The 13,654-nt window shown below is 39.1% G+C and overlaps 2 protein-coding genes across 2 annotated transcripts in view; both read left to right on the plus strand.

Annotated features, from left to right (window-relative positions):
- The first annotated feature begins 304 nt into the window (after positions 1 to 304).
- On the plus strand, positions 305 to 9,143 carry LOC106905640 (glycylpeptide N-tetradecanoyltransferase 1-like). Its single transcript, XM_088016630.1, has 12 exons — positions 305 to 393; positions 478 to 586; positions 804 to 948; positions 4,057 to 4,175; positions 4,720 to 4,811; positions 5,224 to 5,340; positions 5,468 to 5,638; positions 6,476 to 6,584; positions 6,709 to 6,879; positions 7,001 to 7,168; positions 7,270 to 7,407; positions 8,741 to 9,143. Exons 1-12 carry the CDS (start codon positions 374 to 376, stop codon positions 8,762 to 8,764), a joined length of 1,383 nt encoding a protein of 460 aa, XP_087872756.1. The 5' UTR covers positions 305 to 373; the 3' UTR covers positions 8,765 to 9,143.
- A 1,120-nt stretch (positions 9,144 to 10,263) lies between these two features.
- Positions 10,264 to 13,654, plus strand: part of svild (supervillin d) — a 49,219-nt gene continuing 45,828 nt past the window's right edge. Inside the window, exon 1 of the mRNA XM_014970566.2 lies at positions 10,264 to 10,388. The gene's annotated coding sequence lies outside the window, so the exon portion shown is untranslated. The remainder of the gene's footprint in view (positions 10,389 to 13,654) is intronic.

Below are 13,654 nucleotides of genomic sequence, written 5' to 3' on the forward strand. Positions count from 1 at the left end.
AGTTACTTAAGATATTAGTTACGATCCTTTGGGACAAATAAAGTATGTTTGAATTGAATTTTGAATCGAACACTTATTCCTAATTTGTGGAAAATGTTTGATAAGCATTAGACATTTTAAGAACCTTTGCGCTGCTGTGCTGTTTTGATAATCTGATGCCAAACTGTCAGTGTAACAGGACATAAAACACATTAAAAATGTTGCATTTATTGGTTAGTACTCCTCTGTTATCAGTCAGCAGGGTGTGAGATGGGTTGGGTTGTTGAACCAACAAATCTCCTCCCTCACTGCTTCTATAGATAACAACTGCAAATACTTAAAAAAAAAAACAGCACCAGTTTGTCCCTGCTTCAAGAAGACACTTTCGAACACGATGACTGACGCAGAATCTTTGTAAGTACGAAAATACTCTTGGTGTGTACTACATTTAACTTCACTGGATGGGAGGAATATAGGGGAGTTTTGAATGTGTTTCAGGGATAAGCCGCCGACAGATGGTGAGAGTGGTGGTCTTAAAAAGAGCAAAAAGAAGCAAAAGAGAGAAAATGCTTGGAGACCAGAGGGACCCAGAGACCCATTTGCTATGGTTAGTGTCTCCGCAGATAAAAGCAAATATTGTTACACTCACTTCAACTGTAAAGAAATAACTTTGGTGTGCCGTTTTTTTTTTAAGTCGAGTTTTTAGGGTTACATGACGATGCTTCTGTACTCATGCTGACATGTTTTGCAGCTGGTCAGTCGAGCTCAGGGTTTTTGTGCTAAATTACAGTAAAGTGTCCTTCCTCTTTCGTGCTCTTGGCCAGCTGGATTCTCTGCCAGAGAAGGAACAGCAGGAGATACAGAAAGCCCTTCATCTCTTCTCTCTGGGCACCAGCTTGCCTAAGACCCTGCAACAGGCCAAAAACCACACCTACCGCTTCTGGGACACGCAGCCCGTCACCAAACTGGGTAAGCAGAAAGTCATCCTGTCATGATGGTTATGTAGATCAGAAGTTTAAATAAGAGGATTCACTGTAAGGTTTCTGTTAACTCAGGAAAAAGTGTAAATTACATTCATATTACTGATCAGAGCAGATGAATAAGCTAATTTTTCTTACTTTGGAGAGAGAGAGAGCTTTCCTTATTTTGGGTTTTATGTTAATACGTTGTGAGATAAATTGTCACTTGGATGTAGTGCAGTTTTAACTTTGAAGGTCTTTAAATCTTAGAAAATGAAAATGTAAAGTGTTTCTATCAACATCAACCTCCTCAAATCTGCATATATAAAATCTGCACATTCTTTAAAAAAAATAAAAATCTTCATCTTATTATGATTTTATGACTCTGTAGAATACATTATTATGTAATTAGGCAAATGTGTTGGATTACATTAAGCAGTACGTTTTTAATAGATCTTTAGTATTTATAAGAATCTCCAAAATCTGCATGATAAAATCTAAACTTCAGTGTGATGTGTGCAAAATTTTACCATTTTGGACTAGCTTGCAAAAGTTAGTCAGAGCAAATGAATAGGCTGATTTTTTGTGTATTTTGTCTCAAAATAAGCAGTTTTCTGATGAGATTTATCAGTATCAAGGAGGTCCAGTTGTCCTTTCCAGTACCGCCGTCAGTCATTAAGCCCTGATGTCTCTGTGGATGAGCCTGTGGATGTGCTGCTGCTAGCATCAACAGCACATGGTGAACACTATGTCCCTCTTAAAACTTGAAGTAGATCACCTGAATTTTATTTAGATTTCATTATGGTGACAATGTGAAGAAAGTGGGTGAATTTTTATGGCCCTCTTTTTTTAAAGACAGTTTCAACTTTCAATAGCTAGTAGCTATTCAGGAACACTGTGTGCTTCTGTGTTATAACAAAACAAAAATTGCATGAAAAATCTCAGGAGTTAAACAATCAGCAGCCAAACTTAGAAGTTGGCAATCAGCTTTTTCTGGTGACTTCTGTGACCTGCTGCAGAGACAGTAGAGTAGGATATAGGTGCTGTATGTTTTTGCTTTGTGTTGCTTGTGTCTCCATGAGCAAAATGTATTTACATCTGCAATAGTAGTGTAGTTGAGACAAAACAGATGCAATTTAGGAGACAGCTACCCTACTGCGGATATTATTTTCTATGCACTACGGCCTATCGAAAAGGTTGTAGCTCGAGACATTGTGGATATTAAATATATCAAAATTTGCCTGAAAATGAACGAAAGCATGGCTAAAGCAGTTCTAGGCTAAACAATCTGCCGAAAGGTTTGTAGCTTATGTTTTCTTAGTGGAAACAGTCAGAAGAGAGAGAAGCAGCTTTTTAAACTCCACATGCACCTCATGGTCTTATATTCTAATCATGTGGATTCTGACATTCTGACAGAAATTGTCTTGCTGCTGGTTCACCATTTAACTCTTGGCTAAATAGCAGAAACATGTCCTGTCATGTTTTAGGGTTTTATTAGGGGCCCATTGAAAGACAGCCACTGGTAGTGAGTTGAGAAGTTTAATAGAAAATGATAGGAAGACTAACAAAACTTTGGAGGAAAACAAGACATGGAGTATGAGCAGTCAGAAGAAAACATAGGGTAGAGAAGGAAATAGGCAGACGGAGAGAATGCTAAAAAAAAGAGAAGCTGAGGAGGAAAAACAACATCCAGGGGGATGAAAGATTAACGCTAACTTGAGAAAATTCACAAATAAAATGCAAGAATAAACTAAGAACTGAGTACAAGAGAATGAACTGAAACAGCAAGACCAAAGCCGAACACGAATAAACAATAAAATAATCAAAATGCAAATGCAGATGAAAACCAAAACACCTCCAGAACCTTGGAATGTCATGAACTGAATGACTCATCTTGTAATGAATCATTATATCCCTGATATAGATATTTATGCATGTTTACTTTAAAATCATCAGAGCATTGATATGAATTTTTGAGCTGCACAGCGGAGCAGCTGCTGGCTCTGTTAACCATTAGAAAAGGTCCTGGGGTCGAATCCCACCCTGGGGTATTTCTGCATGAAGTAAACAGGTTCTCCTCTTCTACTGTGCTTCTGGCTTCATTGCACAATCAAAAAATATGACTGTTAGGTTAATTAGTCTCTGAATTATCCTTGTGTGTGTGTGTGTGTGTGTGTGTGTGTGTGTGTGTGTGTGTGTGTGTGTGTGTGTGTGTGTGTGTGTGTGTGTGTGTGTGTGTGTGTGTGTGTGTGCGTGTGTGCGTGCATGTGCGTGTGTGTGTGTGTGCCTGCATGTGTGTTTGTCCTGTGTGTCTTTGTGTTGCTCTGTGTTGGACTGGTGACCTGGTCAGGGTTTACCCCACCTCTCATCCAGTGACCTTTAGAGACCCCATCAAGGATACATGGAAATCGATAATAGATGGATGGATATAAATTCAATTTATTAACATGATTTCATTCCTTAAAAAAAAAAAAAGATTTTAATAAAAAGGAACTGTGAAGATTTTTTTTTTTATGTCCTTTTTGTAAAATCCAAAAAAATGGATACGGCTTCACCTCGAACCTGGAGAAGTGGAACGCTTTAGAGCTACAAAAATAAAAATAAAAAACTGACTGAAGTGGTGTTGTGACTCATGAAGCATGTCACTACTATGTTCACCTTAGAGAGGTGGCTTTGCAAGTCACAATTCTTCTCAAATCTCACGCTGTCAAAGAAATTATCAGAACTACGCGGCAACCAAGGCCATATCACTCATTACCCAACAAAAGGTTTCACGTTCTTGAAATCAAACATGAAAACTGGGAGGATTGCTGTGATAGAGTCATTAGCAGAAGCAGACGGCAGACTCAGGCAGCGAGTCGCCTTCGGGCTCTGTAAGCCACAGCCGACGGGGCCTGGGGAACCGCAACAACCAGCGTGGACAGAGTCCAGAACAGCTGAGACGGGAACGCTCCCAAACAGAGCCAGATTGAGTCGCTTCAGGGCTGTGTTGTCTTTTCTCCTCCGTTCCCTGGAATTGTTTCTTTTTTTTTTGGCACTATTTTGTTGTCATTCTCCGTACGCATGGCTAAGGATGATGGTAGGCGAACTTCATTTGGCTTATTTCGGTTTCGCTCAGGTGACCACGTTACGACTCATGGCCCAGTCGAGGAGGCGGACGCCAGCATCCGGAGCGAGCCATGCTTACTTCCTCAGGGATTCTCCTGGGATACTCTGGACTTGAGCAGCCCTTTTGTGGTAAAACACCCACCATAAGCACTGGTTCACATCAATAACTCCAATCCTGTCTGAAACTCATCAGACAGGATTGGCCAAACAAAAGCTGCCACCTTACATATTTCTATGGCATAAATTATGCAAAAATAGCAAATGTATTCAAACAGTGAACTTTTTCACTTTGTCACATTTCAACACAAACGTTCATGCATTTGGTTGTAATTTGATTTATGTTGATCTCTACAGCCTCTTGACTACATGTGTATTTATTGCTCTTCAGATTTTCTCAGTTTAGATGGATGTAAGCTAAACAGAGCAGCTGGAAAAGCTGATTGTAATGTGACAAAATGTGAAAACGTTTAAAAGGCATGACTCCATTTTTAAGGCACTGTAGTTCTGTTGTTTCCTTGACAACCTGTGTTTTAGATAGACTTGTTTACCAGAAATGGTGCTGCTCACTCTGGTGGACAGTTTTTAAAATCATGACCCAGCCAAATAAAGTAAAAAAATAAAGAAAGAAATAAATAAAGAAAAAAAAAGTTTTATTGTCCGGTTTTCTTCACAGTTGGGAGAGCTGCGCCATTTGCTAAATGAGAATTACATGGAAGAAGACGACAACACAATCAGATTTAACTTTTCTCCTGAGTATCTACTGTGGTAAGCTGCTGTGTTTAATAGCACCTCATCAATCAATTTTTAAATATTTATGCAGTCCATTTAATAATCCAGTGGGCATTTTTGTTTCAATCTACCCCCAATTAATGTTCAGTTGAGATCATTCGACAGATCCTAGTCAGTCTGTCACAGCCCAATAAATTCAGCTTGTGTGCAAACTGCCTGTTCTACTCTCCTTCTTTTTAGAGCTCTGCATTGATTGCTTTCCAACCCTGTGGGCCACTAGCAGCAAACCATTTAACACTTACTTTGAATTTAATATTTGTCATTAGTTTTAGAAGAGCTAGAGCTGACCGTTGGTCCCTGAAGATAGAAAAAAAAATCATGTAGAAATACAGCAAAAGAGAACATGTTTTTCAGAGACATACTTAAGTGTCACTGATCTCCTCCTAAGGGCTTTACAGCCTCCAAACTGGCTGCTCCAGTGGAACTTGGGCGTGAGAGTAGACGCAAACAAGAAGTTAGTCGGTTTCATTGCTGCTGTACCTGCTGATGTTCGCATTTACGAGACGTGAGTAGCTCGTAAATTCATGAAAAGATATGTGTGTGTGTGTGTGTGTGTGTGTGTGCGTGCGTGCGTGCGTGCGTGTGTGTGTGTGTGTAAAACCAAAGTCAAGAGCCTGAAATCTGTCTTGCAGGAAGAAGCGGTTGGTGCAGGTCAGATTCCTGTGTGTTCATAAGAAACTGCGCCTCAAGCGGATGACACCGGTTCTGATTCGGGAACTTACCAGAAGGGTCAACCAGCAGGGGATCTACCAGGCTGTCTATGCAGCTGGCACAGTGTTGCCAACACCAATAAGCTCCTGCAGGTAGCTACTGCACATGACTGAGTCACATTAAAGTAAATTCAAAGCAGAATCGTAGCCATCAGGTATTTAAAATTGCATTTCTCTTATGTATACATGCAGGACTTTGCCTACATTTTTACCACCTTTGACATTTTCAACGTGACTTATACAAATTCAATGTGTTTCATTAAGATTTGGTGTAATACAACACAGACTAGTGGATAATACTAAAGGAGAGGGAAGATCAAACTTTTTTTTCAAACGAAATCTGAAAAGTGTGGCACACATTTGAAATTTGTAGCGTGCCACAAGCCTTGCAGGAGACAGAGGAGAAGAAGGTGCTTCCTTCACCTTCTAGCACAACAAAGCTACATGTTCAACAAAATCTACTATAATTTTGTTTTTTTGTCTTTTTTTATCAAAGCACCTTTTACATGTCAAAATACCAAGTTAAAGATCAGACCAAATCAAATTGCAACTAAGTGGAGAGATTAGATTTTTATTTTCACTGGCTCTGTCATCCAGTCTGATTGATCCTGCATCATTTTATAAGAAAAACTGGCAAACATCCAGTTTCTACATTTGCAAAGCCAAAAGAGTTGCAGCTCAGATAGTTGAAAAATCCATTCTATAAAGTATTAGTACATACAAAGTATACACCTTCTGACAATCATGTGATGTTTTACTTTCACTCGAAGTTTATGCAGGATAATCCAAGGTGGCAGAAACGTATTCAAGGCCGTACATGTCATTTGTGATAGCCTTACTGTTCGGTGATCTCACTGTATGTACGGTATTTTTCCTCTAAAGCAACATCTGCCTTTGTCATCCCTCACATAAACTAATGAATCCTCTCAGCCAGTGGCATCGCCCTTTGAATCCCCGTAAGCTAATGGAGGTCAACTACCCTGGTCTAAAGCAGAACATGAATCTGCAGCGAGCCTTGAAGTTTAACCGCTTACCTGAGGTTAGTGTGTGCTGCCATCTAGAGACAAACATTTGTTACTGCTACTGAAGGGACAGAGGTGTAAAAAATATCCTAAGAGCACTGATTTAAGCAGTAAAGTTTTCTTAAATAATTTTTTTCCAAGGTGGCAAAGATAAAGGGCCTGCGTCCTATGACAGAAGCAGATGCTCCAAGGATCCTCTCATTACTCGAGAAAAACCTCTCCAACTTCCACCTCAGCCCCCTCTTATCGCTGCAGGAAGTAGAGCACTGGTTCTTACCGAAGGAGAATGTGAATGACACCTATGTGGTGGAGGTCTGACCTTCTTCTATCTGTACTTTAAATTCCTTTGAACAGAGAAGAACTTTTTTGTTAAGAATTTAAGCTGCGCTGCGGTGGTAGAAAAATTGATTGACCTTCCGTTCCTTGCACACAGGCGGACAATGGTACTCTGACTGACATGGTGAGTTTCTATACCGTCTCCTCCAGGGTGCTAAACCATCCAGTTCACACCGGTCTGAGAGCCGCTTGTCTTCTGTACGCCGTCTGTAATGCCACTGGGGTGACTGACCTCATGCAGGACACACTGGTTCTGGCTAAAGCTGTGAGTTTATCTGATTATAAGCATCTCTGATTTAACAAGCAGTGCTGTAAAAAATGCCCACTCTTTTCTTTTCTTGTTTTTTTTTTTCCTTTCACAAACAGAAAGGCTTTGATGTCTTCTGTGCTCTCGATATGATGGACAACATGAGTTTCTTGGAAAAGCTCAAGTTCACCATCAGCGATAAGAGTGTCCATTACTACCTGTACAACTGGAAGTGTCCTCTCATGAGCCCAGACAAGGTACTGACCACTGTAGTGTCTCCACTTGCCAAGAGACACTTCTGTCTGTCAGGTCCTGTAATGATCTTTCACCCCTTTCATTTCCGATAATACTGTCAAAGGCTCGAATCATCTTGGAACTACAATTTTTTTAGGCTTGAGATTATTTATTACAAACCAAATTGAAAAGGAAGATATATCGGGTAAAACTGATAAAAAATAAAAGTAAAAATAAAAACTGTGTGAAAGTGGTAAGAAAGCTTGGATGTTTGTTAGTTTTTTTTTATTACACATAAAAATTTAAAAAAGCACAGCAGCTTGGACATTAGTCATACATAGCTTTTGTAATTTGCTTGCACCAGAGAATCTGATTCCTTTCTTGTTTAGCCATTTTATGCAGATTCTAGTTGCTCAGTCTCAGGCCATAATCCTTTTGACAGACCAGGTTGAGCCAAACTTCAACCTTTGGACAAAGCTTGACATTTGACTCTAGTTATTTAGTGTACAGACAGTGGTACACAGGGAAGATGGGCCCGAATCTTCACACCTTTGCCATCATGCTGGACAGTTGGCATGAGGTGATATTTTCTCCAGACATGGTGCTGTGTAACGTGGGAAGACTTCTCTACTTTAGTATCATCTTTCCATAGATGTCTGCCTAGTCGTCTTGCGACTGATTCAAATTTGTTTTACATTTCTACATTCAATAAGCTAAACTTCTTTAGGGACAAGCTCTGATAACAATCATCCCAAGGAAGCAACATTCTCCTGTTCCTTCCTGTGGATAATCAGGGGGGTTGCGTCAGAAATGGCATCTAGCTAAAACGTCTGCCAAGTCTGTGTGTACACAGCTGGGGAGGCGAAGACTGCTGTGCTGTAGGAACTCTGTGGAGGGAGGTGCTGCACAGACAACAACTGCTGTAAACATTGACATACTCTGTGAGAATTCTAAAATTCAGACTTCTTGGGTTTTGCAGTTTCTCTGAGTATTCCATAGTACGAATTGGGGTGAATTTGCTGAAAAGCCAACCTGCAGATAGAAAAGCACCTGCATCGAATGTTTTTCTGAAAATGATAGAATTTGCACATTTTAGAAATGGTCTTATGATCTTTCCCAGGCTAATAGCAATAACTGCTTCTCTCAGGTCATTGATACTTATATTGAAGTCTCTCCTCCTTATGGAGGAGAGACTTGTGTCTTACTCCAGACCCTTGACTGGAATAAAATCAACTGGTGCAGTTAAAATAATGTGTATTCTTTTTTATTAGTCTTACTATGCCAGCCTTTAATGATTCTGTGGCTGCAGCAGATATAGTTTGCAACCATCCACACTAACAGATGTTTATTTTACAGGTCAGTCTGGTGTTACCCAACTAATCTGACGCATTGAAGACAAAATGATCTGCATCACTACCTGTGCTTTCACCATTCACTATGATGTACAAAATTAGAAAAAAGGAAAAGTAACTGAAGGAGCTGTTACAGTCAGATGGATTCATCTATTACATTGCAATGTCTGTGTTTGTGTGTTTACATGTGAATGCACGTGTGTGAGACTGTGCATGGGTATAATGATCAACATCAAAAGCCCCGTGGTTGTATTGTTACCGTGTTCAGTCCTAAAACTGCATTCATCACTGTCTAAAGCCCCAGCTTTAGAATGTCAAGAATAAACAACCATGTAAAACTCATCGTTTAATTCAGAAGACATGTTAGACCAAAGGAAAACATAATAAAATCCTTAATATCCTGAAAACCTGAACGTCTAATGCATATAATTTTGTTATTTTATTTCTGCAAAAGAGGCAAACAATCCTGGTTAGAGCTTTCAGCAGTTAATAATTACATAAAACAGTAAAGCTAATCGCTGTGTAATTGTTAGACTGCGTGAACCAACCACAAACCAAATACCACATGTTGCATATTGTTTTAGTTTGAGCAGTAGGGTGCGCTACAGTATAATATCATAGGCAGGTTTTGCATCTGAATGTACTAGAAACCAAAATAAAGTTTGGATTTGGATCGTGACACACAATGAAGTGAGAGAAAAGGGCGTATAAGTTAAACAGTATACATTAAGCAAATGCCAGCAATAGAAAGTACATTTATTGTGCAACTACAGAGATTTATCATTTCAGAAACAGGTAAAAGACATACAGTATATGTTTTGTTTTACTTGTTTCAAGCAGTATTAAATATAATTCTAGATATTGTTATTGTTCTAGATATTGTTTTTCCAAAATCTTTAAGGATTGAACAATAACATACATCAGGATAAATAATGATGTAATTCTTATGTTAGAATTTTCTTTTCTTAGCTTGCATAGATGATAATTTTCAAAGAAGTAATTATTTACACAGTAAATATAGGTAAGAGGAAGTGCACTAATTATCTTGAAATAATGTGACAGTATTATAGATGAGCTTAAGTATGAATTAAAAGCATAGAGGTAAAAACGTTAAAGTGAATTCGATTTTTACACTGTCTTACGTATGAATTACGTATTGATTGGAAAAAGCATTATTTGCTCTGTTCTTAGTACTCTATTCACACAGGAAGATACTTGATTGTGCACATCCTATGTGCACTCGAAGTTGCTAGTGTTTTCAGAATCTGAATTTTGGTGGTTGTTCTCAGTACAAAGAAAACACACCATTAAATCATCTTTGATCAATTTGTTTTGCAAAACAAAACTCAGATTAAGCAGGTTGAGTTTATTAATATGTGTTCAACAGAACATATTAAAAAGCATTTTTTTAAATTAAATGAATCATACAATAAGGTCCCAACAAGACAAAACTCGAAGAGATAACAGAGAATGGGGCGTTTACCAACACCACGTGAACACAACGCTGTGGTGAAATCTGACCAATCAGGAGCCAGAAGGCATTTTAAGTTTGAACACCGGACTTCGCCGGAGCACTCGCTGCAAGCTTTGCTAAGGAGCGTGGAGCTGCGAGGCATGTGCATTTAAAACCGGACTGCATTCTGAAGAAGAAAGTAAGTGTTGATTTTATTCATTTTTTCTCTCATTGCTCTGGTTAACGGTCGCTCTCTCTAGCGGAACGTCAACCACCGCCTCGAGCGACGTGCTCAGGTTAACGTTAGCAGGAACTTTTCAAAAAACAGCTGATGCGCGTTTACACTCTGTGGTTTCCTCACACTTTGTACTACCTACTTTCTCACAGACGTTTCATTTGCGCACTAGTTGTGTTTTCTGGCTTCTGAAGAGACCTCAGATAGAAAAAAGCCCAGATATGTTGTGCCGGGGTGTAAAATTGGGAGATTACTTCCACGTTTTCGTAATAAATGAGTCGTTGCAGCGCAACTTCTTTGTTGTTGCTGACGGAGGTTAGCAAAAAAAAAAAACTGCGCTTCCTGTGAAGATATTGAGTCATTTCGGTGTTTTTTGAAAGGAAATATTAATTACTCGTTGTTCACTTTATAGTAGGGTAAAGTTACCCTGTCATTCATAAACTCATGGTCTGTCAACTGCATTAGTCAAGGCTCCGTTCACAACACTTTGACCCCTTCAAGCTAATTTTTGTCTTTAACGCTCACTTGTTAGGTTTACTGAGTTGCTCATATTGTTACAGTTTAATAGGGGTTTTCTGTTAGATTTGTCCTGCCCTCCTTTCATCAGCCACCCTTATTCTGCAAACAGTCACAGCAAGAGGTCAGTGCTGTGCAAACCCAGCTGTAAAAACAAAGTGAGTTTTAAAAAACTGTTAGGAAAGTTGAAATACCCACAGTCAGTAAAACCTTTTCCTTCAGTTCTGTGGTGAGAACTATTCTTGTAGTTCACCACAGTTAACATTATTATAGTTTTGAGACAGATGTATTCGTCTGTGTCGTTCTGCCCAGGCAACGCAAATAGTGTCAGACATATTGAGCAATTTGTAGCTCCAGGCAATGCAGTGATGATCGTTTCAACATTGTAGTAACTGTGAATAAAAATACAACAGCTTCAGTGTATCACAGCAATTACAGAAAGATTGGAAATAAATATGCAGCACTGCATTTCCGTTTCAACAACTGTAAATCTATGGTATTTATGTCATGTTCTCACATTCTGCTCAAGGGTTTTCCTGCAGTCAGATTGAATACTAGTAAACCTCTCCAGACAGGAAATGTGAATAAAAACAGAGAAATCGCAAATACTTGTACCTTGAGTGAATTGGGTCTATTTACCAACTTTCTGTTCTGCAAAGAAATGCCTTCTATGACTAATTTCATGGCTGTAGACATATTGTGAATGATGGTTTATTGTAAGGGTATGTTTTATCAGTCTTAATGATGATTAAAATAGCAAAGAAATTGAAAAAAAAAATGCTTTATTTAGGGCATACTGTATGTCACATGAGTTTAACACAACAATTTGTTAATGTGTTAAACTCTCAAATCTATTTATGTTAACATTTATTTTAAGTTTCCTCTGCTCCAGTTTTGAGAAATCTCTAGTCACTCTGACACTTTCTGTTGAATCTTAATAAAATAACTTCAAACTGGAGGAAAGGAATGATGAGAACCCTTTGGTAGTTTTGAAACTCTTAGGATCTTTTCACACCTGATAGTCCAGCAGACTTGGTTTGATTAGGGACCAAAATTGCAGCATTTGTTACATTTTCTGCTGGTCCACTTTGCTTCCACACTGCACTGTCAAATGAACTAAACCCTTCCAAACCCCTGTTCACCCCTTCGCCTGTGGTGGCGCTGCACCAAGAACCACTCAAGAAAACAACACCTAAAAGAATGCAACTTTCTATTTCCTCAAATGTAAACAACAAATGGAGTGCTGTGAAATTTTAGTGGTTGTAGAGTTTGTCTTTTTTTAAAACCCTACAAGCCATTTTTCTTCTGCTAGAGCTAGATAAGAGTTTATTTTGGTTCCATTTACCCAGAATGCTCTGCGCTATTGTCTGCTTCTTGCTTTTGAAGCGTTTGCATTCAAACTGCACCAGAGTTTGCTTAAACTGAACTGAGACCTCGGTTTTTAGGTGGACCAGAGTTCGGTGTTTTGGTCCACATCAGAGTTTGACAGTGCATTCATACCTCCCCAAGCGAACCGGACTTTCGAGTCAAACATACCAGAGTTCCATTAAACAGACTAAATGCAGCCTTACCGTCGACTTTGGATTATATTGGACAGCTGTTGATAGTCCTGCGTCCATTTAATTCGTTTTGCCAGACATTTAATAGTTTCCCTGGAGACTAAACTAATCTTGAAGTATGTATGATCTGTTTTTCGCAGTTGCAGAGAGAAAGTTGTCAGTTATTTTTAGGTGTGGTAGCTATCGTTTTAGAAGTAACTCTTGCTTTTTCCACATAATGAAGTGAATGAACCACACTGAGCCCTCGTACCTGTAGGTTATGGAATTTGAGGCACACCAACCTGTCATTTTCCTGCTCCAAGGCATCCCAGCTTCTTGTGTCACAACAGGCCTCCCCAAACCTCCCAGATTCACACAGAGTTGTGCAAGATGGCAAGAAGATTATACATCTGAATTGAGCTACATGTCTCATGTTAAAATCTCACTTTATGTTGTTGCTATTGTTGATGTGATGGTGTTGAGAATTAGAAGTTTGGTAAAGGTCTGCAGCCGGTGTATTAGAACAGCTGGAGCAAAAGGTGTTCATGCAGATTCCAGTGGCTCTTTTTTCTTTTCTTTTCTTTTTTTTTCTTAAACAATGAGGTTGTTGATAAGCAAAGGTGAAGGTTATCTGGTTTTAATCTCCTGCATAACTTTTTTCAGTCTGGTGTTTCATTGGCCTTGCAAGAATCTTGTTTTTTTTAAACTTAGGCAAGAGTTCCTCTGACCGTGTCCCAGATGAGGGCCTCTGCTGCAGAGACATGTTTTGTTCCGTACTGGAATTTTTTCCCCTTTAGTTCAACTGAACATAACCAGGAAATAATCAGTTTTCAATTCCTGGACCAGTGAAATTATTCAAATGAAAAATTACAATGTGTTTTCGGCTTCGTATTACAGTACTGTGCACTGCTTGGCTGTTGTGCAAAGTCATCCTTCCCAGAACTTTTTCAAAGTTAACTCTGATCAAATATTCTCCCTCTCTGTCAAATCACTGTGCAGTCTATTAATATACACTTTCCACTCTAAAGTAGTCCATACAATTTTTATTCTCACGGCTCCAGTCTAACTTGGGATGCCCACATCAAATCTCAAATATCAGATCAGAGTCTTCATGAAAGCATTTCCATCAATCACCTCCTGACACATGTCTTTCCCATTAAGTGAGGACACTTAATG

The sequence above is a fragment of the Poecilia mexicana genome, unplaced genomic scaffold, assembly GCF_051168715.1.
Source record: "Poecilia mexicana isolate PSO_F unplaced genomic scaffold, ASM5116871v1 scaffold_19, whole genome shotgun sequence".
Lineage (NCBI taxonomy): Eukaryota > Metazoa > Chordata > Actinopteri > Cyprinodontiformes > Poeciliidae > Poecilia > Poecilia mexicana.

What these genes read in the sequence shown, in the direction of transcription:
- LOC106905640 (XM_088016630.1), top strand. Translation starts at nt 374, where the DNA reads ATGACTGACGCAGAATCTTT. An exon ending in ACTTGAGCAGCCCTTTTGTG is followed by an intron (nt 4,176 to 4,719) that starts GTAAAACACCCA and finishes TTTTCTTCACAG; the next exon opens with TTGGGAGAGCTGCGCCATTT. An exon ending in TCTCCTGAGTATCTACTGTG is followed by an intron (nt 4,812 to 5,223) that starts GTAAGCTGCTGT and finishes TCTCCTCCTAAG; the next exon opens with GGCTTTACAGCCTCCAAACT.